The sequence below is a fragment of the Amblyomma mixtum genome, chromosome 5, assembly GCF_055824585.1.
Source record: "Amblyomma mixtum isolate Tamu chromosome 5, ASM5582458v1, whole genome shotgun sequence".
Taxonomy (NCBI): Eukaryota; Metazoa; Arthropoda; class Arachnida; order Ixodida; family Ixodidae; genus Amblyomma; species Amblyomma mixtum.
The window spans coordinates 75571706-75599177 of record NC_143016.1 but is presented as its reverse complement, the minus strand read 5'-3'; the positions used below and the strand labels follow the sequence as shown (position 1 = coordinate 75599177).

The 27472-nt window shown below is 44.4% G+C and overlaps 2 protein-coding genes across 2 annotated transcripts; one reads left to right on the top strand and one right to left on the bottom strand.

The window, feature by feature from the left end:
• Positions 1-200: 200 nt before the first annotated feature.
• Positions 201-18647, bottom strand: LOC149342709 (pentatricopeptide repeat-containing protein 2, mitochondrial-like). The gene is made up of 10 exons (XM_089545165.1): positions 18559-18647; positions 18208-18300; positions 17759-17897; positions 16719-16836; positions 14542-14721; positions 12297-12410; positions 11114-11188; positions 10067-10183; positions 8957-9140; positions 201-2457 (listed from the first exon to the last, which is right to left on the bottom strand). Exons 1-10 carry the CDS (start codon positions 18644-18646, stop codon positions 2345-2347), a joined length of 1221 nt encoding a protein of 406 aa, XP_089401291.1. The 5' UTR covers position 18647; the 3' UTR covers positions 201-2344.
• A 153-nt stretch (positions 18648-18800) lies between these two features.
• RpL36 (ribosomal protein L36) lies at positions 18801-25687 on the top strand. Its single transcript, XM_089545167.1, has 4 exons — positions 18801-18901; positions 19142-19236; positions 19324-19458; positions 25541-25687. The coding sequence occupies exons 2-4, from the start codon at positions 19144-19146 to the stop codon at positions 25643-25645; spliced, it is 333 nt and encodes a 110-aa protein (XP_089401293.1). The 5' UTR covers positions 18801-18901; positions 19142-19143; the 3' UTR covers positions 25646-25687.
• Positions 25688-27472: the final 1785 nt, after the last annotated feature.

Genomic DNA, 27472 nt, shown 5'->3' with positions numbered 1-27472 from the left:
CAGCAGTTTTGAGACATCCACATGCACAAACCTGTACCAGCGCTACATGCCTTGTTAAGGTGCTGAGCACACACCGAGCAATGCAATAGCAACACTCAAGCTTGTGTCGACACGACTGATAACATGTCAACAGCTCCAAGAGAATACAGGATTACATATACGGGGAAAACTGACCAGTTTTCCAAGTTATATCAGATATACACAAGTGAACAACAGCTCTTTATTCACAGCTCAGCAAAATGCAACAAGGTTCTTGGCCTAAACTTGTTATTCTGTTTGCACTGTAGCTGCACTTTTTTTTTTTTGCAAAGGACGGTGGTGCATGGCTTCCAATGCTTTCTGGCAGGGAAGCCACATGCGTAACATTACAGGCATTTCAAAGGGGCTCCGTTATCTTGAAAACTGATTCTAAATGCACAGCAAGTACAGAGAAATCAAACGTACATAGTATTTGTTTAGCGCCGCCACTTCTCTCAGTGCCAACATTCTCCGTTTTCTCTCTCCTAGCATCTCTCTGAGTGACGCTGCACCTACCAAGCTGTTTTCAGTTGCCACAGCCCACTAACTGCTGTTACCACTAGAGTGATTGCACTTGGGGTGCTAATGAAAGACAACAGCCACTTGGTTGCAGCTTGGTAATGACAAGAGAATAGTAATGGTGTGCTCTAAGAAACTAAGAAAACCTTATTTGCACTCTCTTTAGTCCTGTTTCCCTCATGGGATCAAGTGATTTAGCTGAGAAATTCAGAACTATGTGCTGTAGACACCCAGAGCCGGTTTGTGTCGAGAAGGTACCGCGTCCTATTGCAAAGAGACCATTCTCACTAAAAACTGGGCCTTCATAAGCAAGAAAAGATTTAAAAAATATAGAGGTGTCGCTGTCACCTGCCAAAAACTGTTCTTTTTGGTAAGGACGTGAGTATAAACTGACTGGCGGGAAGATTTTTAAAACCAATTTTTTCAATGAAGTGTGCCTTTCAGAATCAATTTTTTACACAGAACAATACTTGGTCAAATGTTTAGGGGAATCCCCCAAGGTGGAGTAGATTTGTAATAAGGGAGTAAATACTCATTGGCATCCACCCGAGCACAGCCATATGGCTACAAAGGAAAGCTATACAGCTTTCTCAGAAACTTCGTAGTTAAAGAAAAATTCGTCCTGGTCCGGGGTTCGAACCCAGGACCACCGCTTCACCGGAGCAGTCGCTCTACCAATTGAGCTAACCAGGACGGCAAGCTTATGGTAGGGCGAGAGCGAATTGATCAATAACTCGAAGTGGGAACTGTGTTCGTCAAATGTTTAAGGGAATCCCCCAAGGTGGAGTAGATTTGTAAAAAGAACAATACTTAGATGTTCTGATTTGATTTATGGGGATTTAACGATCCAAAGCGACTCAGGCTATGAGGGGCGCCGTAGTGAAGGAATGGAGATTTTGGTCACCTGGGGTCCTTTAACGTGCACTGACGTCACACAGTACACGGGCCTCTAGAATTTCACCTCCATCGAAATTCGACCACCGCGACCGGGATCGCACTAGCATCTTTCGGGTCAGCAGCCGAGTACCACAACCACTGAGCCACCGCGGCGGCATACTTAGATGAAGTTATCCTAAGTGTCCCTTATGCAGCAGCTTAGGGCTTCTTTGAGGCAATCTTAAATTCATTCAGCCTTCGCTCCTAGTAGCACAACAAATTTCCACCGCCAGCTAAACTACGAGGACTAGTAGTTATGGAAAGGAGATGAAAAGACAGCCCAAAGCTTGCATTGCGTAAAGTTGCACCATATGCATTGTTCTCTTTAAGGTGGAAATGAATTGTCTGAAAAGCATCGGTGGCATTTTAAAAAATTCCTCTAAAAACATTTTGTAGAATCTCCGAAACCAAATGAGGATAGAGTGACAACTTGGAAAAATTTATTGAACATGCATCAATCTGCAACACGGCGATTAAATAAACCACATTATGTTATAAAGCTCTCCTGCATATTCATAAAAATGTGCAATCACGATGTGCATTGTTTCAGGTAAGCATACTGTTGGACCTCTATGCATCACCTTACAATATACAATAGGATTGTTCCTGCTGATTTGGAATGACATAGGACCGGTCAGTTACGACCATACTTCAAAGCACACCTTTAATAGACGAGAGCAATGCTGCACTGCCAACAATGAAATCGTCGTACAAATTCTAAATAGGGATACGCTTAGAGCAGCAATCTCCCACACTCCTAAGGACCGTATAAGTACACGGCATCCAGCCAGAAGTCCTCGAGAGCTGCGATAATGCAAATTGCAACGCTATTGAACTTGAGGCACAGATTATTGAGAAACGGCTTTTGTTACTAATCGTCAATGTCACCCAGCCCTTGCCGATGTCGGACTGGATAACGGACACCTGAGGAGCCCTTTAATGGCATGCGATACCCTGACGTGTATGCGCCTCCAACTCCGGAACCTGTAAGGCAAGAAAAACGGAGAAAAAATTAAATTAATAAAATAAACTGATGAGTCCATAAGGAAGGTTATAAGGAAGAGCAATGCCTATAGCAGGACACAACTTAAAAAGAAACAGTTGCCAACACTGGGCCACGGTCCACGGCGTCCTGTATAACTCCGCTGGCCAATCGCAACAGTAAACGCAATCAGCTTTTTAACGTCTTATTATATTAAACAAGCCAAGTATCACAATTCTAGAGCTTGTAATTTTTTTTTCTTATGATAAGCTTCTTGTTTAGCTAAGGGGGAATGCTAGGCAGAAGAGTTAACTTTTGAACTGCTGTACCAATTTTGATAAAATTTACAGGGGTGTTTTAGCTTCTTGTCATTAGACTATATCCCAAATTTCATTACCACAGCACAAATGGAGAGAGAAAAAAAAAAAGTGCAGCTGTCTTATAGAGCAATTAGGTACGTCATCTTAGGAAAACTTTCATTTCAAAAATAATGAAGATATACTATAAATGTTTGTGATTAGATACCTTCTAGGTGGTTTGTAGTGCAGGATAAGGCCAATCGTATGTTTCTCATGTCATTTTTGTAAAAATTTCATCAGTTTCAGACCAACATTCATGTTTTTTGTTGTCATTATATGTCAGACATCTAATGAAATTCAGTCTAGAAACCACCTTGAAAGCAGCTTTTCACGATGCAGTTTGGAAAAGATAGCTTTCCTAACGGTTTTATTTTCCCAAAAAGTGCTAACAGAGCAAAACAGATTCAATGACTTCAGAAAATGCTATTTAATTTCATGGCCTTTTAAAAATAATTAAAGTACCCTGCTGCACAGGCTGGGCTCTCTTTTTCCAATGCGACACTGCTGTGAGGTAATTGTTTCAAGTTTTCTCTTTTTATCAGCTTTAGAGCTGTCCCACACTGTTGTCTGTGCTCGTAAATGCTTGGTTGGTTGGAAAGATAAACAGACAGCCAGCGTCGAACACAGCCAAAATGAGGCCTGGCTTAGCGAGACTCTGAGTGGCGTGAAAACAGCGCTGGAAGTTCACATGCTGTGTTTCCGCCAATCCAAGTTTCTGTTTCGGTTTGCCAGCCAACCTGCAGTTGCCACAGCCAAAAATATGCCTTTCATTCTTAGTTTTTCGTTAGTAGTCTAGTGTACTTGCGATTGAAGGTCTTCTGTGACTACAATGTGCAAAAAACAGACTTTACAATGTGGACATTCACTTCGCATTCGATTTACTGCCCACTCTGCGGCTATTTCCTGAAAAAAAAAAAGCGTTCATAGGCGCTTTTGACGGCGAATGTGCACCACCATCTCGTGAAAAGAATTAATTTTCCTCTTCTTTTTTTTACATTGCACATAAGAACCAAACTTGGAGAGAAATTTCTCTAATAAATAAGAAATCCAAAACAACACAAATTTAAAAACATGTTACTTTGGTGAACATTGTGATTTTTGCACTGCACCGCCCCTTAAAGAGAAAAGTTTTAACAGACTACTTTTTCTTCGTGGAGGAATTCGGTGCGGCGATCCCGAATGTGGGCGGGGGGTGACTGCAGACCTTAGTTGTATCCGACAATAGGAGCACATTTCCAAGCATTTGTTTCTTTCAACACAGTGGATAAGCGAGCAAACGTTATGTAAATGATAGCAACATACAAAGTTTCATTAGCACTTGATGAATTCCATAAAAGCCAAGCGCTGACACCCCTTCCATTTTTTTTTTTAAACTTTCAGTTTCCTTGTGCAGCTGTGTCATAGTGCAAAAAGAAAAACAACACAAAAGCACATGGGTCACTAGTCTTTGACGTTCCCAACAGACAATCATAAAGCAGTGTTTGAATCCTATTTCATGCAAGTCGTAATGCTCAACTTTTAGCTGCTTTTAGCAAAAGTGTAGCCTCACTTCTGGGAAACGAAGCAGCAATCTTTTCTGCCTAGGAAACCAACTGTATTGCGTCACAGCACAGGACTCCTCCTCTCCTATTATAGTTATTATTTTTTATTCAGGTAGCTGGCAAGTCCTCTTAGCTGTTTTCCCCAAGGTTCGAACGTTACTGGCTTCTTCCCCAGCACTTCAGAAATGGATAAGCTGTTCAGATGCAAGACAGTCAGATTTACAACTGAAAAATGGTATGCACATGAGGACTACAGATGGATTAAAGAACACAGGCATAAGCTGCACATCATAGCCTCTCTGTGTGCATCCTGTGTTCTTGCAAAGTAATGACCCCTGTGGATGCATTCCCTGCTGTGCTCTGACCTTCCATTCCTCTTATCCCTTTCCCCTTGCTAACCTGACTCAGCCTAGTTACCCTCCCTGCCTTTCCATTATTTTGTCTCTCTCTCTCTCTCTCTCTCTCTCTCTCACATAGCACCTGGTAGCAGCTGCAGTGCAAATACCTATTTTCATTTTCATTCCTCCTAGTCACTACAGCATGGTCACCTTGGCGCATGGCTCTATCAAATCAATTTGGAATGCGCAATTCAACTCTGCCAACACTGGGAGTACCACTGGCAAGTTGTTAACTTACGAATGGAAATTCAGTAGTAGTAGAAAAACAGCAGAAGAGGTACCGGAAGCATAACCTGTCTATCACATACTCATTTCTGGAAAGTAGGGGTGTGCGAATATTCTAAATTTTCGAATATAATTTGAATAGTATATTTTTAGTATTCGTATTCGATTCGAAATCTAGGTATTCGTGTTGTTTCGAATATTCGATCCGACGCGAATATTCGTACCCAGCCGAATATTCTATTGCGAGCACCGGCGTTCATTTCGGTCCGCAAGTCCTATCAAAAGAGACGTAACAATATAGCGGCGCCCAGAGCAATGTCACGGCCGCTAGATACAAAGCGCAAAGCGAGGTGCGGCCCGCCACGTCGCACAGAAACGGCGTCTTGGGCCTAGTTCTCCGTGCGCCCGCCGCGGCGCCACTGCTCAGGGACAACTGCTCGCACGGAAACGCCGCGACAGCTGCGTCGGAATGCCCGTGGTTCACTCCTTGAGGCGTAAACAGTGCGCTTCCTAGTTGCTCATTAAAGACTGCATTTTTAAGTTGTCATTGAAAACGCCGATTATGTCACAATCACCGCAGCAGGTAGGAAGTGTATGCCTGAACGCTGTCCATAACGGCCGCCTATACGATGCACGACCGGGCGAGCGGCTGTACCTCAGGATGTTGCATTAATGCGCCTGAAGCTTTCGATCTACTTTTAAGGCGTAAGCCTTAAAAGTAGATCGTAGTGAAATACCTAGGATTATACTTTGACAGTGCTCTTTCATGGAATGATCACTTGTCCCACGTTTGTAAAAAGCTCCGAACCGTCTCCTGTGTGCTTTACAACATCAGGTACTACATGCCGCTTTCAATACGCAAAGTTATCGTAAACGCCCTTGGTTATAGCGTACTGCGCTATGGCATAACGATTTATGGTCACTGTGCAGTTCGCTGGAAGTGCAGGATTAATTCTATCATCTTTGTTAAAAAATATCGGCTATGATTTAGGCCTTCCCTCCAATTCTGATCTCTTTAAGGTATTTTCTCTACCTGATTTTGATCGCCTTCTGATGGAAACGATCGTCCTGAAACATTTTTGGCTTAGTGACTATGTGAGTCATGATGAATGTACTACTCCCCCCCCCCCCCCCCCCTTATGTAATACCCCCTCCCAGGGGCCTTTAAGGGTCAAATAAATGATGATGATGATTCCGTATGTTCCCACACGGTCTCTTCGACCGAAGGAACCTTTTTGTATTCCCCGACGGTCTACAAGATATGGAAGGCGTGTAAGAGATTATTACGTTCCCTTTCACTTTAACAGGTTACCTCCAAGTGTTCACCGGGCAAAAACGAAATATAAAATAAAAAAGACGCTGCGATACATTATTTAGAGGGTTTACGACATCATACTCATGTGCGCTACCACCTGTCAAGTAAATCCCGTGATTTCATTGGTTACTGCTTTATTTATTGCATTGATCTGAGGTATTGTCTTGCCAGTTTGGTTTTTCTTCCTTGCAATTTAATCTGATGAGGATTTTTTTTTCTACATGTAACATGAGTCTTGTGTCTAATTTGTTCTCACCATCATACTAATTTGATGTCCGTTATTTTTAGGGTGCTTTTTTTGCCTGTGTGAATGTCTGCGCGGTTCCGCTGCCTGTCGGGCTCTGCCACTCAAGCCCTATGAGGCTTTGGCAGGCCTGATTTCTGTACATTTTTTTAATATTTGGCGCAATAAAGTATTATTATTATTATTACTGTCTTATGGCTCATGACTCGCCAGCGTGTCCGTCGTCAGCGGCAGCTATCCTTAATGGTTACTTGAAAAATCAGTAATGATAGTTAATGGTGTAGCAGTAGATGTACGAACAGTAATGATGATTAGTTAATGATACCCACTAAACGCGCACACTGCGCATGCGCAATTCTCAGGTGGTTTAACAACGGCGCATGTACACTGACGTCAAAAGTTTGCACAATGGTCATATCACCCAGAGCTCTCTCAGGTGCTCTCTGAACGTTGATCGAGGAAGGATGCAGCCCACGCGCGCTCCAATGTCGCCCGCTACGAAACGCGCTCGCGATGCCGTACGGAAGCGTTCAAGAGTCGCCAAACGATCTTCAACAGTCGCCAAGCAGAGGGCAGCGACAGAGGCAGTTAAAGGCTTCGCCTCTTCGCACTTTAGATCGTCAAAGTGCTCCCTGATTTTTATTCACTGCTCGCTACCCCATGTAGACGATGAATGAGACGGACACGCACAGCTGGTCGCACGCAGTAAATTTCGGCTTCGTGTCACGTCGAATTTTGGCTCTTATATACACAAGTTATTGCAATTTATAAAAAAAAACGATCATTATAGCTGAAGTTGTGGAAGTTCATAAGTCCACCTGCAGCCGAGAAAACCACAAAGTATTTGATACTTTTATTGCATGGTCATACAAGAAAGGAAGTAACCATTGACAGACGATGAACCTTCCTTGACCTTACTTTTTGTAGTCATTCTCTGTAAAATGAAAGGAACATGCCAGAGACCTGTCGCTTGGCGCCCACTTGTTCCTTTCCCTGACAGTCCTTGGCGAGCGATATTTTCAGCGACGCTTCTCGACGCTGTAGTTCAGAGGGAAACTCATGATATCTCACAGTTGGCTGTTTTCTGGAGTTTGTGACGGACAGTGGCACACAGCAGATGCGCGGCATCGTGCCCCATACACGTCCCTGACCTCCACACATGCATGCACGAAAAGCTCAAAGCGTGCACGGCAGACACGAGGCAAACATTCATTCACGCGCACACGAAAAGTCCAAATCCAGCACCGCAGACGCGAGGCAAGCGTGCTCACTCACGCGCACAGCAGAAAATCCAAAGAAAGCACTGCAGACATGAGGTGAAAACATTTATCAAATCATAGGGAGAGGTGTTGGGGGTCATGAGGAACGTGAGTAGTAGTAGTAGTGGTTTTTATTTTGCATTGAATATGGAAGGAAAACGCGGTTTTACACGAGGCAAACGCGCTCGAACACGACGAAGCAAGGAGCGCTTCGGGAGTCCACTCCCTGGACCTGTCCCCGAACAGTGGCGCCCCCACCGAAAACAGCGGCCGCGACTGTAAACTCCGCCAGGACATGCTCACCCATTGTCGGCGGCGCGACGTGGCTGGCCGCACCTCGCTTTGCGCTTTGCATCAAGCGGCCGTGGCAATGTGTAACACTGGGCCATGCCGTAGCTGACTGCGCTGGTGAGCTTTTTTGTGGCTATACCTGCGAAGCTGGTATAGTCAGAGCTCTGCACGAAATATCTCGCAATACGTGCCAGTTCAGTGCCAAGTGAGAGGGCATTTTTGTGGCTGGAGAAGTTGCTTCAGCTAGAAGGGAACTAGCTACTTCTGCCTGACCGTGTGGAGCAGCCGGTTTTCCTTCACGACAACTTTTTATGCTCATCCCAGCAACGCGCTTTTGTACTTATGGCAAGCTAGCCTTAATCAATGCTGTGTACTAGCCATCTTCTCTGATATTTCCACTCTTCTATGAATAATGTTCGAGACTTTGATACTTTTTGTGCAGCCACACACATCTTTTGTGTTCATTTCATCACTGATAGTTGAACTGTGATGTTCTTGGGTGCTCAAATAATGTTTTGTAGTGGTTAAATGCATCTGTCCTTGATTATTCGATATTTGATTCGATATTCGGAACCAAGTATTCGTATTCGATTCGTATTCGAAAAATTTGATATTCGCACACCCCTACTGGAAAGTTATTTGCAGATGCCGCTAATTAAAATTTAATGCTGTAACAGTGCAGACCCATCGTTTTCCAAAGCGGCTGCTGCTGCTTCATAACAGCAATGATAAGGGCTGTTTCTACTCTCATTCACGATGTGCTTCAAGGAAGACAAAAATTTTAAGCCAGTAAGACAAGTGCAGAACCGTACAGTATTACTGAGGTCAGTGAATTGCACTCGCCACGAAGAGGCAGCACCAACGCTCACCTGCCGTGCGGTCAACGTCCCTGTCCCTGGGAGTCGGTCGTGTGAGCAGTGGCTGGCAGAGGAGCTCGTCAAGAGACTGCGTCGAGATGTGGTTGTTCTCACGCAGTGCCCGTTTCATCTGCTCGAAGATGTGCGTCTTCTCCTTGTCACCTAGCCGAGCCAGGGACTCGTCCACTTTATCCACCTGAAAACGGAGTTAAGAAGAATCGGAACAGAGGAATTGCATTTCTTGCAGTCACTATAGTCCCCCATGCAAACGTGACAAATAGTTCATTCATTTAGCTCGCAGTCGCTGAAGAAAACTGCCGTGACTGCATCGGCGCTAATAGCCAATAGTGAGTCAAATTGATTTTTGCTAGCCATAGCTACATGTGCACAATGCCAGTTTCCCTCATCACTGCATTATAAGAGGGAACACACAGCTAATATTTGATCCGCTACAGCCAACCATATCCACTGTGGAAACAGGGCATGTCAAACAGAAAGTACATTCTATCGCTTTCTACTGAGATGTCACAACACAAATGTGGACGCTTTGTGATAGAAAATGCCACTGATAATCAGATTTGCTATGTAAGGATGCTGCTGATGCATCAATAAATTTTCCGTTTCCAGTAATCACGGTTTCAAAGCAATCAAACAGCAATGAAAGGATTTTGCCTCTATTAAAATGCAGCCATGGTAGGCAGGATTTCATCCCATGACCTTGGGCTCGCCCAGCAGCTGAGCCCCATTGCCAATAAAGTGAAATGAATGAAAGTTTAGTAAATTACACTAAAAACGTTAAAACAGCACATGGGCTTCGTTAGCAACACCACATCTAGTTGAAGTGCTCACTACAACCTTTATAACATTCATCACAGCCGTTTCTTACTATGGTGAAAGAAACCGAGGTAGTCGTTGCAGCGCAGCCTTTATTATTTTTTTTTTCTCCAGGAAACGCAACCCAAATTACTGCCATGATGTAACATGTTTTTCATTTCATAGCTAGACCCAAGCTTACCTCGACCTAGCAGCCCGAAAGCCATAATGTGATGTGTAGGAAATGTGTTCACTCGAGCAACGACACCAAGCATTTCATTCCAGCGAGTAAAATGACATTTGACGTACCGTTTCTTGGCAGACCTGCTGCTCCACCCGTGACTGCACAGGCACGTCTTGGTGGACGATGGACCGCAAGGTCAGGAACACATCATCCACTCGGTCCAGGTCTGACAGCGCCATCATCTGCATGCACGACAGGGGTCACGAGCATTCTTAGGGCTAGTCAGACACTGCAATGATTCCAGGACATGTGCATGTGTGTGCGACACAAAAAAACCTGGTGGCATATCTTACTGCGGAGGTTTGGAGTAATCATGTAATACACTGGGTAGCTCAGCGCCATCTGAAGCCATGCAAAGTAGAAAGCATTATACCTGCCACCAACACTGCAACTGTTACACTCCAATTAGGGCCATTACTCTAACGCTCTGAGAAAACAGTCTGAACAAGGCATAAACCATTACAAGAAGAACTGGACTACGCACTTAATAGGAACTGGGTTTCCTTGTAAACGAAATGAACCATGCATCACTGCATGAGGTACAAAGATATAATACACATGAAAAACATTTCCGGGAGGGTTTTACAAATAGCTCCTCTAAAGGCTATAACAAAAGGTTCAGCAATTTCGCTTGCTATCTTGTCCTGATGGTAAAACAAACGCTCTGTGCCACTTATTGCACACCATCACCCAGTGTGTGTTGCTGGGCATGCTTGGAGCAAGAGTGATGTTTCCTCAGCCTAGTGTTGGTACACTGGTCAGTAGCCAATGTGCTCATGATGACCACAGATAAAATAAAACAACTGACACCATTCTTGCAAGCCGGCCGAATCGGCCAGTGTGTCATCATTTCTCAGGGTCTACGGGAGACCGTATGGCATGGTTTCACGGTCTGGACTTCTCCACAAGGCTGGAAGACCAGTTTCACTACTTGTAACATAAACACACACAACAGCCATAAAAGCTGGCTTTTAGTTTGTGCTGCTACTAAAAGGACTACTTCCTTGTTCTGATTTTAACACAATAGAGAACAATGGCAATGCTCTGCAAGAAGGTAATCATGGTAAGGAGCCCTTTAGAAAAAGAGAGCAATGTTCAGAAAGATAGCTTACCCTGATGTTACGGATTGTGATGTAATTGAGCTGCGCTGACAGGGCCAGCAACTCCATAGCAACCTTTGGTTCATTCTGTGCACACAAAAAAAAAACAACAAAAAAACAAGCAACCATGGGCAATCAACTAGACGCACAAGAAAATTCTTTGTATTCCTAACTTGCTTTGAAGGGAAATATGTTTAAGATATGGTTAAGAAAAATATGTTTAAGACTGTTTGCATTAAACTGTACTGCTGGTATGCACTGAAGGAAGATTTTGCACAAGTTGCCACACTATGCAGCAGCTACTGCCAGGTGGAAGAGTGGGTGGGGTGCAAGCTGTAACACACTAAAAGCCGTAGCTTGTCAAATTAACCTCGCAGAGAATGTGTTTTTGCGAAAGTTGCACCTCCGCACACTTGTTTTTCAGCTCTCTGTCACTGAGTAGCTTCGTTGCTGAGAGCTACATCATTCAAATTTCAGAAGTTTCAAGGGTCCTTAAAAACCTTCTAAAATAAAATCTCTTGAAGGATTTCAAGGATTTGTACGAACCCTGCAGAGACCCCACAGTGCTTAAAAAAGAGACATGCCAAGGTGGATAATTTTAACCCGACTGTAATATTTTTACTACTCGTAAACAATCGCATGAGTTTTGATGCCCACCAAAGCTGGAAAAAAGGAGACTTGGTTACCTATTTTGCATTTGCTTTGCCCCTTGGCCTCAGTCAGTGCACAACCACCCCTTTGAATTTTCGAATCTATTACTCTGCAATTTAAGTAGCGTAAATGTTTTACAAATTTTTGACACAACAACAGTTGCTTGTCTCCATCCAAGCCAAACAGTTTATAACAGACTTTCAGGATTACCATTCCCGTTCTTTTTCCTTTCTTCACTGAGCATGAAGGCGAAGCTTGCTTTCAGCTGGACTCCATTACTGCCCACAAAGCTGCGGTTCGCTTCAAGCACGCTCAGGACGCAAACTTCATCCTCTCTTTTGAAATCACACTCACAGTTCATTCCTCCGCACTGACCACTCTGAGCTCAAAAACGATATATCTGCCCGCAAGATTTACGTTCACAGTTCATTCCTTCGAAATGACCACTCTGAGCTAAAAAACCGTAAATCTACCCGCAAGAGTTACAAGAAGACTGCGAAGTCCTAACAGTGCAAGCAAGACTGCCCAAGGAGTGGCAACTCACATGATTGACGGCTAGCATGGCTGCGAAGGCCAGGCCTTTACGCAACACCAAGGCTCCCACGGTCCGGGCATCCTGGATCAGCTTGAGTGCATAATCGTACGACTCACGGGTGTTCTGTTCGGAAGGAAAAAGGAACGCGTAAAAAAGCGGCTGGAGCAAATGTCAGACAATCTTTGCCCACTTCCTCAACTGCTTCAAAATTCCAAAGCCAGACCGGCACAGTACTAAGCCTAAGGGCAGCACAGACTCTTGCTAACAGATGGAGAAGAAGGTGCATTTGGGCAAGGTTTACTCTCTTGTTCAGTTCAGTGGCAGTGATCTACAACTTGTTCAACTAACTTTTTGAGTATGTTTCGTAATAAGTGCAGTGTAGTGAGGCTTTATCTGCTGTCGGTGTTTTTGCTGCTGCTCCAGGCTGAGCTGTCACTGCTGAAAGACAAGGCAAATGACGAAGGCAAGATACAAAATAAGTAAATAGTATGAGCAAAGTCTGTAACATGCACTCAAGAACAATCAAGAAACCCAAGTGGAGACTGGCAAGCCTCTTCAGCCCGCCAACACAGAGCTGAAATTGCATAAAACCACCGATATCGCCTGTTAATGAGCCGTTGCAATCTGGTTTTGAGTTTTAGATGCACAGATAATGTGGCAGTGCTACAATTTTACGATGGTCTTAATATAAAAACGGCAAATGACTCGTCCTAGCTTTGTAGACGTACTCGACTTTATATAGCTGAACCAAGGACGTACAGGCTGCGTGTTGTGCAAGCACACAAATTATACATTTAAATGACCTCAAATGAAAAAAAAAAAGATAATAGAGTTTGGTTTGGTTTATTGGGGTTTAACGTCCCAAAGCAACTCAGGCTATGAGGGACGTCGTAGTGAAGGTCTCCGGAAATTTCGACCACCTGGGGTTCTTTAACGTGCACTGACATCGCACAGTACACGGGCCTCTAGAATTTCGACTCCATTGAAATTCAGCCGCCGCGGCCGAGATCGAACCTGCGTCTTTCGGGTCTGCAGCCGAGCGCCGTAACCACTGAGCCACCGCAGTGGGGCAAAAGAATAGAGTAATAGAGTAATAAAATAAGAAGCATTAAAGTCTAGGATTCTTGATAATCCGAAATAAAATTCAATTCAATTCAATTCACACTAATACTAGTAAATTTTTCTCTTTGTGCTTTGCCTTAAAAGCTTAAAGTATGATGCCACAGCTTAAGTGTTATTGAGATCATCTGCGTGCCATTCTTTTCTACAGAATATATAATGAATTACTGATGACACAGGTAATCCCCAAATTGTCAGTAATGCTGACTTTAATGTAATAGCAGCTTAGGTATGAAAATGGCATGCTGAGCTACTCTCTGTGCCTTTCCCTTTTACCATGTCTACATATCCCAAGGCACTTGCACATCTTTCTTATCAGGGCTGCCTGCTCTGTTTTATTTTTTTGTCCACTGACACTTCCCAAATGTTGTACACTGCTACTAATACAACTAAGAAACACACACACACAACTTATTTTTTCACACTGCCCACTTCTTGAGCACCTTGAGAATTGCCGTTGCACTAAACACACAAAGCTACACCTTGCCACAGCATTATGGAAACTTGCACCATGCAACGAAACAGCTCTCCTGTTTACAATCCCTCCCAGTATATGTTTAAAGTATGCTTGGCAAGTTATTTATAAATTTTCGGATGACACATTCATGTTACAGGTCAACATTATAATGAGTCACTAGTATGCTCTGTGAAGGTTCAGGAATGTGAGATAAGTGCTCATCGCAAGCACAGAGGTTGCCATTCAATGGAATGCACATCAGGGAACACTGGAGCTCACAAAACCTGAATGACTCTAAATATCATATGTAGACTAACTGAGGTTTTAAGGCAAAATAGCTAGGTTACACTTCAAATATGTCAGCAGATTGCAGAAAAAATGTAGTACTTCCATTTTACCTGAAGTTCGCTATTTCAAAACGTGCTTTTGTCAATCACAGCCATATCAGCACATTTTCTTAATGCTGAATGAAGGCAGTACTAAAGCTTCTCTAGCAGTAGACTTGTCAATCTTACACCTCTGTTAGCAATAAAAACAGCCTGACAATTTAAAATTAATTAATTAATTTCATTCAAGTGATTTAAGACGCAGTGAGTGCTTTCAGTGCCTGTTTGATTTTCAAAACTAACAGCAGAGCTCTGCCATAACACTCAGAAGAAAGAAGCTGCTGCCGCCCACCAGTTTGTAGCAGGCACCCAGGGCGAGAACGACGCATTCACGTGGGTACTTGGTGCCATAGAGCTGCTTCTGCTGCATGCTGTTGAAGATGTCCAAGACATCCTGATAGCGTTGCTCCTTGAACAGGAGGTCCATGGCAATTTGATACGACGAGAACTGGTCGAAGAAGCCATCGAGTTCCTGCAGAGATTGTGAAAGCAGACACGAGATGGTTACTTAAATGTACCGGGAATAACTCTCACTGAGTGATAGAAAAATGCATGGGTCAAGTGTTGCAAAAGCTATCGTCTAGATATACCAAGCTAGGCGTCAGAAAGCCAGCTTCTGACGCCAAGAAAACGCCATGGAGCAAATGACAGATTACGGGGGGGGGGGGGCAGAAGCTTGTGCGTGGCTGTGTTGCCAAGAGGTCACGGAACCAGAAAACAGTCACCTTTGAGATCAAAGCTAACTTCCCATAAGAGTTCGCACTTGTCAGCTGCTACATTCTCACAATTAATGGCCTTCCTTCTACAGTAACAACACAGAATATGAGATAGAATGGACAAAACCTACCATATTAGTGAAAAAAAAAAAAACTGCAAGAATTCAAAGTTAAACGTGCGACTGAACATTATAAAAATGAAATTTGCAGCAAGTACCGAGAAACTGTGAACCTCGCTTTCGTGTGAAATTGCAATGTACTAAGCTAGCATGAAGTGATATGCAGCCGTGCCCTTGGGCATTGATAACGTCGTTATAAATGCACAAGATGCACTATCATGCATCACAAACACATCACCAAACAGCAACATTAAAGGAGTATAGACACCAAATTTCGGTTGCCTGTTTTCTTCCTTGCGATTATGTGTAAAACATTCCTATACATGGAACACCACCACGTGGTATCCACTTATGACTGCTAAATAATTTATAGTGAAATTTCTCCTCCCACTTGTTTCGGTTTTAACAGCCGAGCGATAGCTAAGATGTGAAAGGTCAGGACAGGTCACAGCAGTATAATTACTGCTTCTTCACTTGCGATTTTGGCAATTGAAGCAGGCTGGCTTTAGTGCTGTATTGAATTAAAACGATGAACCAGCTATTATATCAGTTTTTTTTCTTGCCTAATGTGACCTAATGTGGCCTTTGACGTCTTGGCCATTGCTCGGATGTTGAAACAGAAACTGAAACAGGCAGGAGAAGATAGCTGATTGCAAATCATTTAGTGGTCGTAGATGGATACCACATGGTAATTCATGCATTCTAATGTTGAATGCACCATTACAAAGAAGAAAGCACGCAACCGAAAATTTAGTGTCTACACTCTTTTAACAATGCTTGCCTTAAAAGTGCACTGAAGAGGATTCTGAACTTGTCTTTTTGCCGCGGGAACTCAATCTACACGTTCCTAGCATTCTTGGAAACTGTGACTTATTGCCCTCTGTGGCCGATTTCCCTAATTAAATCGAATTAGCGTCCGGCTCCCGTTTTTACTTTTTGAATTCTCCGCGTACGGTGGGCGGAGTCGACCAACGCGTGAAGTGCCTTTCAGCTAGCTCCGTGGAGGCTTTGCTTTCGCTTTATTTTGTTTTTTAGGTTTCCATGAATAAATAGTTTCATTCGCAGATAATATAGCCGCAAAATAAGCCCACAGAAATAAAAATACGCGCGGACCATTTGCTACTATGGACTACTACGTATTACTCCGCCGATGGCAGAGCGACAAGCTGCCACGGGACTGGGTGAAATGCGCTCCACGCGTTGGTCGACTCCGCCCACCGTATGCGGGAGAATTAAAAAAAAAAAGGCGGGAGCCGGATGTTAATTCGATTTAAACACGGAAATCGGCCACACAGGGCAATAAATCGAAGTTTCTAAGAAAGCTCCGAACGTGTAGATCGAGTTCCCGCGGCAAAAAGACAAGTTCAGATTCCTCTTCAGTGCACCTTTAATAAGAGTTGAGTAGAACTTCTTTTTGGGAAAGTTGACTCATTTTTCTAACCTGCATATGTAAGAAACAAGCATATGAAAAAAGGCATGTACAAATGTTTGCATGTCCAAAGCTGTCGACAGGTACATAGCTCTGGTTCCTGTTCATGCTTCATGCATTAGTGAATAAGAAATGATGTGAACATATCAGCAGCTTGCTTACACCGAGTTCAATAATACATTGCAAGACTAGCTGGTATTCTGACCTGATCCTTTAGCAACTGTAAAACTACATCCGGTTTCTTCAAGTGGTAAAACAGCCGCAGTGCCACAGGTCCAAAGACAAATGTGCCAAAGCGAAGCTCCTTGTTCTGCTGGTTGAACCTGGAACATCAAACACAACTAAATAAGAACTCATAAAATGGTAATCTGGTCATAAGGAACAGCCTCTGCTAAACATTATGCTTACATTCAAAATGAATATATTTTGTAAGCTTTTTTTCTTCTCTGGGAATCAGAACAAAAGGCTAATTCGTAAGTTCGAAAACCAGAATAAAATGTCATGTTCTCCTCTACAGATGTACAGCAGCTCTTTTTGTTGGACCAATGATGAAGTGTGTCAGTAAAAGTCTATGACCACATATATTGTTTTCTTGTCTCCCACACCAAAAGGGAAATGCATTTGTACTTCTAATAGGTGGCTGATTATTTAGCCAACTTAGACAGCACATACGCCAGCTGAAAAAGTGACGATGATGGTTATCAATTTAAAAACTGTTTGCCGCTTAAAACAGCAATAACACAAGAAGATAACGTTAGCTGGAACATACGCAAAATTGATAATAACAGACTTTTCAACAAGTCCAGTTTCAGCTTTCCTCATTATTCGAGGCACTGGTGATGTGGTAAAGACATATGATGGTCACTTTTTGACAAAAGGCGTAAAGAGTAACGGCTATGAGCTGCTGTTCTGAGCCCCACCATTTCACGTCTCACCTAATTCTAAATGCTGACTGAAAGAAATACTATGAGGTGAACACAAGAGCTGCCTGTGCAAAGTTACAGATAAGCACTGCAAAAAATTTTCGAAGAACTGTGTTTGTAAGTGTATGGGGTTTAACGTCCCAAAGCAACTCAGGCTATGAGGGATGTCGAAAACAACTCACTCATATTGCATATAGGCGCACGGAAAGCTAACACGACAAAGCTGCAATACTATTCAGTGGCTGATATGAGGCTGCTTTCACAACTAGCACTTAAATAACAAGAAAAATAGAAAGAAAAAGCAGATGACACCATATCTTGCCTTTTCATCATTTTGACCACTAATTCGATGTCAGAGTCCTTGTCCTCACATAAATAGGCGACGTGCTTGAGGTCTTCCGTAAATACCATGGCAGGATTATCGGTGTTGAAGTACTGGCTTATTCGCTGAAAGAATTTGTCTGAAAAAAAAAAATGGGAACGGGGGTAGTGTGGACAACCTTCATTAGGAACATTTGAAAACACAACAGCATCCGCTGCTAACTACACAGTGTAGGTGCGGGTTCGCAGGATATGAACCCTGCTTTCTAGCTCATTTTGCCTTTGGAAACTGAGTGTTAATACTCGGGTATAAATGGGCAATAAAAGGAAAGACGCTGGGAGTCCAGTCGCCATCAATTAGGGGGAGTCGCTCGAGCTATTGAGAAGCAAAAAAAAAAAAAAGTATTCGGAAAATCTTGGGCGGTGAGCAAAGAGCCCGGACTTAAGTACCTTTAGCGTCAGCAAACTGATGCTGCATTTTCTCCCTCTGCTCGAGGTACTTGTCCAAGCCAAGTACTGCCGCACCGTAGAGGTGCCGCGAATCTGCAAGGAAAATGACCATTTCCCATCAACGCTCTTTCGACAGATAGATCCAAATTTCCCTCCAAGCCTTCCCTTCACACGAATGCAACCCTGAGAATGATTTTTATCGATAGTTCATCGCATGCTTTTCAAGTGCCGGCAACCAAACCAAAACCAGCCAACACTCCGAAAGTAAAAAAACTGAGCAGACTAGATGATAGGCTTGCAATCGCTGAGGCTTGGTACATGAAACAGGATTGTACAAGTGAAAAATCTCACTTTGAGCGAGGAGAGATGGAGTACATGACTTTGAAAGTGAGTTTAACACCGCGCGAGCAGACACATGTCTTGCTAGAGCAGCCGCCATTTTCAACTTCTAAGCCGCTGAATTGTAGCATAAATTATCGGCGCACTCGCACCCTCCAGTTGATACTTAACAGAAGTCACATTTGTTTAAACAAATTGTGCACTATTTTTGTTAATATATTTGAGATAACAATAAAAGTTGTACTTGAATGGCGTATATTTTTTTTTATACGTCAACTGCGGCTGTTTGTTTCTAAATTTCTCAACATTACTCATTCCCACAATTCTTTTCGGCTGCCGCCATCAAGCGAAGCAGGTATGTCGGGTTCTTGGCGTGGAATGAAATCTATTCTAATCGCCTTTAATTGAGCGATGTAACAGCATAAGTCTTGTAATTTGGACCTCTTTGGTTGCGTATTTTCGTAAAGAAGTGTAATTAGCTCCTCGGAATTCGCACTGTGAGCGCACAGTTAATGTTGGTGCGTCTCTGTCACTGTTGTGTTCACTGACTGCTGTGTAGTTTCGTGTGCTCATCTTCTGTTAATTTATATTACAGCGATGGGACTGCACTACAAATTGGCTGTTGGCCTTGAGAAGGGCCATAGGGTCACGAAGAATGAGTCGAAGCCGAGGCCATCACGGCGAAAGGGCGTAAGTTTCTTTGTGTTTGTGTGTGTGATGTTGCCGGACGCCGATCTTTCGTGCATGTGATACTGATTACTGCTTCGTCTTGCACAGGCGCTTTCAAAGCACACAAAGTTCGTCCGGGACCTTATCCGGGAGGTCTGTGGCTTCGCACCGTTCGAACGAAGAGCGATGGAGTTGTTAAAAGTGTCCAAGGATAAGCGGGCCCTGAAGTTCATCAAGAAAAGGGTAAGTGTTAGTTGAACTGCATCATTTTATGTTTATTTTGGGGCACTTTCTAGGTGCTTTTGCATTCCTTTCGCCTTTCTGGGATCATTTGCCCATGGCGCTTTTCAAGGAAGGCGATATATGCGGCTGCTCGCTTCACCGGAAAAGCATGAGGTCGTGTTACACCGTTTAGAGACGCTATGAGTGATTTATATTGTGTTCATCGGCGGACGTGTCAAAGGGATTCCACGTGACACTCTTCGCAGTGTGTACCATTTGCAGTAGTAAATGCTAACGTCGTCATATTTAAAGCTATAACAGTTGCAGCTTACTGCGCATGTGCCGCTTGGTACGGGAAGAACAGCGTAGCGAGAGCGTATGGCCAGGCTGATGGGACTTGGATACCAAAGCTTTTTGCTCATATGCAGCAAATTTCCTGACACTGTTATATTGGTGTCATTGTCTCTTACTAATGGTGTAGAAGAGCTCTTACGACATGCCTGGTAAATTTCATGCGTGCTTTTTTGGTGTGACATTTTAGGTATTGTTGTGCAGGTGCACAGGTCCTTTTGTTTCTGCTACACTTAATGTTCATTTTACGATGATATGTGCCTTATTCAACATTGGTTTCTGGCTGGCTTGCACTCGTGTGGATGAAATGCAGCAAGGTGGTCACACGCTGGTAGGTTTGAGAAAATCTGACTGTAGCCCTGGTGAAACTGACAGTTATCTTGTGAAAGGGGGAAGTGGATAACTGTTAGTGGTGTCGAGAAGATAAACTTGAGCACTCCAGCTTTGTAGGTAGCAGTTGCATATTCGTTAATTGCGAAACAATTTGGGCAACTCTTCGCCGTTAATTGCCTAATTTTGCACAGTTTGGGCTGTTTGCAACTTTTGTTTTAGGAGACTGGCAGGTAGGCATTAGTATACATGAATCACCCTGCGGTATTCTCATGCGGCCTACAAGTAATTTATAATTTACAGCTACGGGGGTGGCGCAGTGGTTATGACCCAAAATATGTAGGTTAGGGTTCGATCCCGGTTGCGGCAGTTGAATTTCGATGAAGGCGAAACTCTAGAGGCCAGTGCACTGTGCGATGTCAGTGCACGTTAATGATCCCCAGGTGGTTGAAATTTCCAGAGCCCTTCACTACGGCATCCCTCATAGCCTGAGTTGCTTTGGGACGTTAAACCCCCGTAAGCCATGCTAATTTGTATTTTTAATTCACTACAGTGCTTACGCCAGTCTGTTTCAAGAGCTGGAATGACAACAAATGATGTGTCAGCAATTATGGTGCTTTTTTTTTTTTTTTTCGTGCGTCACATGACCTAAACACTTCCTACACATTACAGCCATATCGAGCTGGCATGGCGGAGTGGTAGCGTGCTCGACTCGCACTCCGGAGACCGGGGTTCGATTCCCAAGCTCGTCAAATTTCCATTGCCGCCGCGGTGGCTCAGTGGTTATGGTGCTCGGCTGCTGACCCGAAAGACACGGGTTCGATCCCGGCCGCGGCGGTTGAATTTCTTTGGAGGAGAAATTCTGGAGGCCCGTGTACTGTGCGATGTCAGTGCACGTAAAAGAACCCCAGGTGGTCGAAATTTCCGGAGCCCTCCACTACGGCGTCTCTCATAGCCTTAGTCGCTTTGGGACGTTAAACCCCATAAACCAAACCAACCAAACCACATTACAGCCATTTGTTCAGTTGATGAAACTGAGGTATCATGAGACACGAAATTAAATTCTAAATTATTTAGCGGTCATAGGCAAATACCTCATGGCGATTCATGTATTTTCGAAGAAAACATGCGACTACGGTAAGGGGTCTGTAGTCCTTTAGGGCATGCATACTCCTCTTGTTTTTGCGACATATCTTCAGCATTACATCTGCAAAAGAGTGCCTGCAAAACATGCCATGATTTTGTGGCTTTATACTCCCGTTTAACAAGCTTTTTGCAGTGCTATGGAAGGTAGGAGCACCCTGAGCCAGTCAGGATAGAGCGCACAACATAATTGTCTTCCTACGAATCTGTAGCCCCTATGAACTTGGTAGGCGGTTCCATGTATGTGGAAAAAGGGGTACTAGTATTTAGGTTTATTCCTGTAGCAGGTAGTGCTCGGTGTCTACTTTTCTTTTTTTTGATGTGCTAAAGCTGTTCCTAACTGGCCGAAATTGTCACCGCCAGTTTGTATCGGTTCTTTTGTTGTCACGTTGGTGCTGTTTCCAGTGTTTCTGCCACGTGTATATGCAAATATTTACTTCAGTATGGCCACTGCCCAAACAAGCTGGGTCGCCTGCAGGCCGGTGCGGCCATATGTTGATGGAGGTGAAATGCAAAACAAACCCATGTGCTGTGTGAATTGTCCATACACAAGCAGACAAAATTAATCTGGAGTCATTAGAGACATTCTCTTTCTCACTTTCGCTACTATCACTGCGAAAGTAATGAATGATCCTGACTTGCACACAAGTAATGAATCACTGGCCCAGAAGGGTTTACATCTCGTCATCAATACTCAGATCAGCATTGCTGGTTGTTTTGTCCTCCAGGTTGATTACAACAGCAGGACCTTGGTCAACAACATTGTCGATGTGGTCCAGTTTTCTCATCGCATTTTTCTGTTTGAGAACATGCTCCACATAGCTTTTACACATGTCAGCAGTCACTTGCATGACGCCTTGCCAAACCAGGGGCTCCACATCTTGGAGCTTAAATGTCTTTATTTGCACTCGCCATGAAGCCCTTGATGTCTCTCCAAACAAGCTCTGTGGGCTTCAGTTGGCAATGGTAGAGTGGCCGGCGCACAACAAGGTTACCAGCAGCTTCAGTGATGCAGTCCGCACAGTACAGTATCTGTCCCTGCGTGTGCTTATGCTGTCTACAAGCTTCATGAGCTCCGTCTTCACCATGTCGCTGCTCCGCGATGCACCTTTTAGGGGCAGCCAAGCCTAAATGCCCTTTTTGAGACTACTCATGCGCAGCACTTTATCTTGCTTCACAGGATGATATGACGTGTTATCCGTGACTATAACACTGCCTGGTGATGGTTGTGGGAGCAGTTTTTGGGTGAACCACTTTTCATAGTTGTCCCATTTCTTTCCTCGTGATAGTTGCCAGAGCTCTTCTTAGCTCGGAAGACTTCTGCTGTGCCTTCGATGAAACCATGTTCGCTGCCGCATCGGGTCACAATAAGTCTGCCGCCTTTGCCACAACCAACAGCGCATGTGGCCGGCGTTGACCCACATTTTGTTGGTGACATACTTTTGATGCTGTGAGCAGGCCTGAAGGTTTTTAAATTCGTCCAGGTGGAAAGAAGTTTGCATAAATCATGTGTAAGAAAAGAGAGGGATGGCACTTCGGACACCTTGATGTAGGAGCACAGAACTGAACATTGTCGTCGAAGCCTGGCAGGTGACAGTAAGGTCTCTAAGCACATGGTACGGCTGTGCTCTGAAATCGCACGAAGGTGATGTGATCAGTGTGATGGCTACCTGTCACCATGTTGACGGATCAGCACCCTCACCTTTTATTATGCCCTACTGATGAATTTACATTGGCACAATGGCTCTGAAGTAAAGGGCTTAGCTAAAACACTTTTACAGCTGGCTTAAGGATGTAGCCAGTGCTCCGCTGATCGGTAAAACTAGCAGGGCTCATGAGTTCGTATATTTAATGCAGTTCAGGCTTAATCCGTTAGCGTGAAGGCTTCTGTTGTGCAGAAAATCCGGTGTTGTGAGCAGAAGTAACCAGGTGGGCGACCTAGGTCACGTGACCTTGTGGTGTCCGCACAACCTGCCTGCTGGACTGAGAAAACTGACCACTGGCAGATGGCAGTTAAATTATGTTTGGTTCTTTGGTTGCTCGGGAAGAGCAACCTGGGTCACACAAACCTCACTGGTGGCAGCACCTGCCATTACAGGGCAGTGGCGCATCGCTTAACTGTTCCACCACTGTGTGAGGAGAGGTATGAAGACTCCCAGATCTGCAGGTGTATAATCTAGAATGACCTTTTCCGCATATATGGACATTATTAAGCGATTATGCTATCGTGTCATGCCCTTATGGCGGAGCTTAACTGTCCACTGCAATTTCTCGTTTCCTGGCTGTGTTGCTTTTGTGTCATGTGGTGTGCAGTTAAAGCCATTTTGTAGCCTGCTAGTGTTTGCTAATATTGTTTGGATCTTGCCAGGATAGGCTGCCGATAGTGGGAGATGGAACTCTGAGAACGAAGGGGCAGATGCCCCTTCAGCCAATGGTTTTCATTGATTTTGACTTTCATGACACTGTGGTTAGTCCGACTAAGCTGTGGTTGATCCCCTTTCATCTGCCCTCCCCCCTCTGCAACTTCGCACTAGCAGTCCAAAGAGGATTAACCACAGTGTCATGAGAATGCCCACACCATTGGCTGGAGGGCCTGCTTCAAGGGGCATTTGCCGCTTCATTCTTGAGTTTGTATCCGACTATCAGTCGAACCTCGTTATAACGAACACGGATACAACGAATTATCGGATATAACGAAGTGAAAGAAAAGTTTGGTTGGACATGCTTTATTTCTATGGGAGTTCTATCTGTATAACGAAACAAAAAATTCAAAATTTGACACTGTATCGGTTATAACGAAGCAGTTTTGTTTTCACAGGGCCCAAAATGCACAAACAAGTAGGAAAAAATTTCAAACGCTAAATTTTGATCTTTTGAGGCGCCCGCACCTAAAATGTGTTTGAATCACCCGCGCTTCCGCACGCCACGCCATCTAGGGAGAGCGAATGAATCTAGCATCAACGGCTGCCTAGCACGTGATCGAACCGACGCCGCTCCCCGGCCACCCCTGCCGTCGCAATTTCCGACCCGCGCGCGCTATCTCTGCAGTTCAATCTGTAGACGCCGTCGCGGAACGCGTCTTAACAAACAGCAGTTTCGCTTGAAACAAAGATAAAGATATTCAGGGCAGTTGACAGCGGGCGCAAGGAAAAGTCATTGCCGCGGACTTCGGTGTTGCGCCTAGCACTCTATCAACCATCTTGAGCGCAAGGCAGAAGATTGCAAACGCCCACTCAGCAGGCGCTGTGAAGAATGACAGCAAGACAGGATGTCGAAGATGCCTTGTTTGCATGGTTCAAGGATGTTATAGCGCGTAACCTGCCTGTGTCTGGTGCTGTCCTTCAAATGAAGGCGAGAAGTCTCACTTCCGTCTGAGGCCACAATGACTTTCATGCAAGCAGTGGCTGGCTGCAGCGATTAAATGACCACCAGCGGATTGTTTTCCACGTCTTGTCGTGCGAAGAAGCAGCCGTTGGCGCCGAGAACTGCGAGAAGTAGGCAGGAAGCTTCCGCATGCAACTAGGAGGCAAGCGGACAGTTTCGGCGAGGCGACATGGCGTCAGCTGGCGGTTCCGAACGTTACGTTCGAGGAATTCATCTGTGCAGATGACAACTCGGCTGTGGCGCCCGAACTGACCGACCAAGAAATTACTGATCAGGTGGTTTCTGCAAATGATACTAGAAACAGCAATGCATGTGAAGATGGCGAAGTGCGAGCTCTCAGCAGTGCCGAGGCCGCTGACATGGCCAGGAAGTTGAGGGGGTACCTCGGGAACCTACCTGTGGCCAAATCAGCTCACATCGGGAAAGTGCTGCTCTATGTTGATTTCGTCGAGAAATATAACCTGTCAAATAGTGTGAAGTGCCGCCAAACGGAGATTACGTGGTTTTTTAAATCAGTTTTTGCACCTGGCCATGCATCCCGATTTGTGAGTTCGCCCTTGCTTTCCAGTACGAAATGCAAGGCGAGGTTTGATATGCTTATACGAGTTAAATTCAAAAATAGTGCATTTTTTCAACCCTGTGCTGTCCATCTTAAAGTACTCTTTACTTGGGTTTATTAGCGACCTTTTCTGCGGGAATTTGAGTGCATACTTTTATAACGAATATTGGATATAACGAAGGAATTTCTGCGCAAAATGCGACTTCGTTATAACGAGGTTAGACTGTAGTGGCATTTTGGTGGAGTTCAACTGCCGTTGTACTGATGCCTTACTGGAATCGGAGAATTGTTCTCCTCTGTGCTTGTGTAAATAAACTTTTTCTTTTTCCCATTTAGTTGGGCACCCACCTCCGTGGAAAGAGGAAGCGTGATGAGCTGAGCAACGTTCTGTTGGCCCAGAGGAAAGCACAGGCTCACAAGGAAAAGACTGAGCACAAGTGACCACCTCATCATGTTCTATAATAATAAAGTGTGCAAAAACTACATGCTTCAGTTGTTTTGGATGGGTACAGGTGCAATTTGTTTAAAAAAAGAATGCTGCCTGTTCCAATGTTCTCGTGACCATGCATGAAAGCACAGCACATAAAACAGCTGACTACCAAGGAATGACTTCCTCTACTTCTATTGTGAAAGTACCTTGTGACGTACCACTAAAACAAGCTGTAAATGGCATTGACATCAATTGAAGTTGGCCTGCAACAATAATTGCTGCGTTGTAATGACAGCCTATTTGGACGAAAACATTGCATCGCGCACGGAGTGGTCCAAAATCTGCCTGCTACTGCGTGCGGCTGCACCCCGCTTTACGCCCTTTCTTTGCTGTAGTGTGTTATAATTTGTAGCGCTGCTGCTCGATAATGGTAACTGCAGCACTGGGGTAATGTACGAAGAACAGGTATTTTGCATGTTTTTATTAACACATCCTTCCCAGTCGTTTTAGAGATTTCTCAAGGTACACTGTATAGTATGCCTATGTTAGAGCGTACAGATAAGTGTCCACGCACCCGAGTTGTCTTCATCAGCGCAGCTGACAATTGCATGCGTAATTCAAGCAATACATGTGCGATAATTCCATGCATACTAAGCTGGTGCAATATTCCGCACTCAGTGAGTGCACGCAATTTAATGGTTGCACAATGTACCTTATAATCTTGGCCAACCACAAAAAAAAGTTTACTATTTATGTAAACAGAAATAGCCACATCACGCAATGGCCTTCACTGACCGTACCAATATGCGACAGCAGTATTCCTACAGTTGCATAGTCAGTTTCCATGATGTGCCTGCTTCTGCTTTTATGACTACTTCGGGAACAGCTGTATATAAATCGATAGTTCACGGTCCATGGCACCAAAATGAGGTGGCTGCTGAGGAAGCATAGTAGCGGTTCCGTCATATCCGTGAGGGTCTTGTTACACTCTTAGCAGTTTCGAAGGTCACTAGCGCAGAAACCGAACACTACCGTAGCTGTCGCTGCACTGACGTCACCAACACACGACGTGACCGAGACTGGCGCTGCAAAGCAGGCAGCAGCTTCCAAGGAATGTGACTGACGGAGTTCACGAAACACGCAAAGGATGTGTGGCTTGTTAGATTCTTGAGGTTAGATCTGTACTACAGCCGCTAGCGCCAATTTCTCATTCAGTTGCGTTCTTAGCGGGTGGGGGCGCAATAACTGCGTCAAGGAAATTTATGCAATTAGCATGGACAAAACTGGCTCGCTTGCTTTGTTCCCCCTGATATGCCATAGATGACCTCAACATGGACTGCGTTACCCGAGTCTAGTTATCGTGTAATCATTATCAAGCTTCATTATCAAACACTAAGCAGTATCTTAGCGCCTTCACAGCTGACAGGCAAGTTTCTACAAGCAATGAGGGCAAGCACAGTACTGTGACAAAGGTTGAACATTGGTGGAGCAACTCGCGGACTGAGCCACTATAGGTAATGATGACCTTGTCTCCTGACTTAGTAGGTGGGTGCACTGCCCGCCAGCGAGCGACGCCAGTTATGTTGGGTTTAGCAGAATTTACCTCGCAGGTCTCGCACACATTTTTCTTTTGTCCAGCCACACGCGATGGGCGGCGGAAATGACGGAGCGGATAGACCAAATTCTCGAAACCACTGTATTCCTTGCCCTAGTCGCACTGCCCACCCAGGAGCGAGGCAGGTAGCTTGTTCCACAACTGCACCACCCTAGTAAAAGAAATGAAAATACCAATCATTGAGATTATTAATTGGAGGCACCTCCCGTTAATAATCTCAATT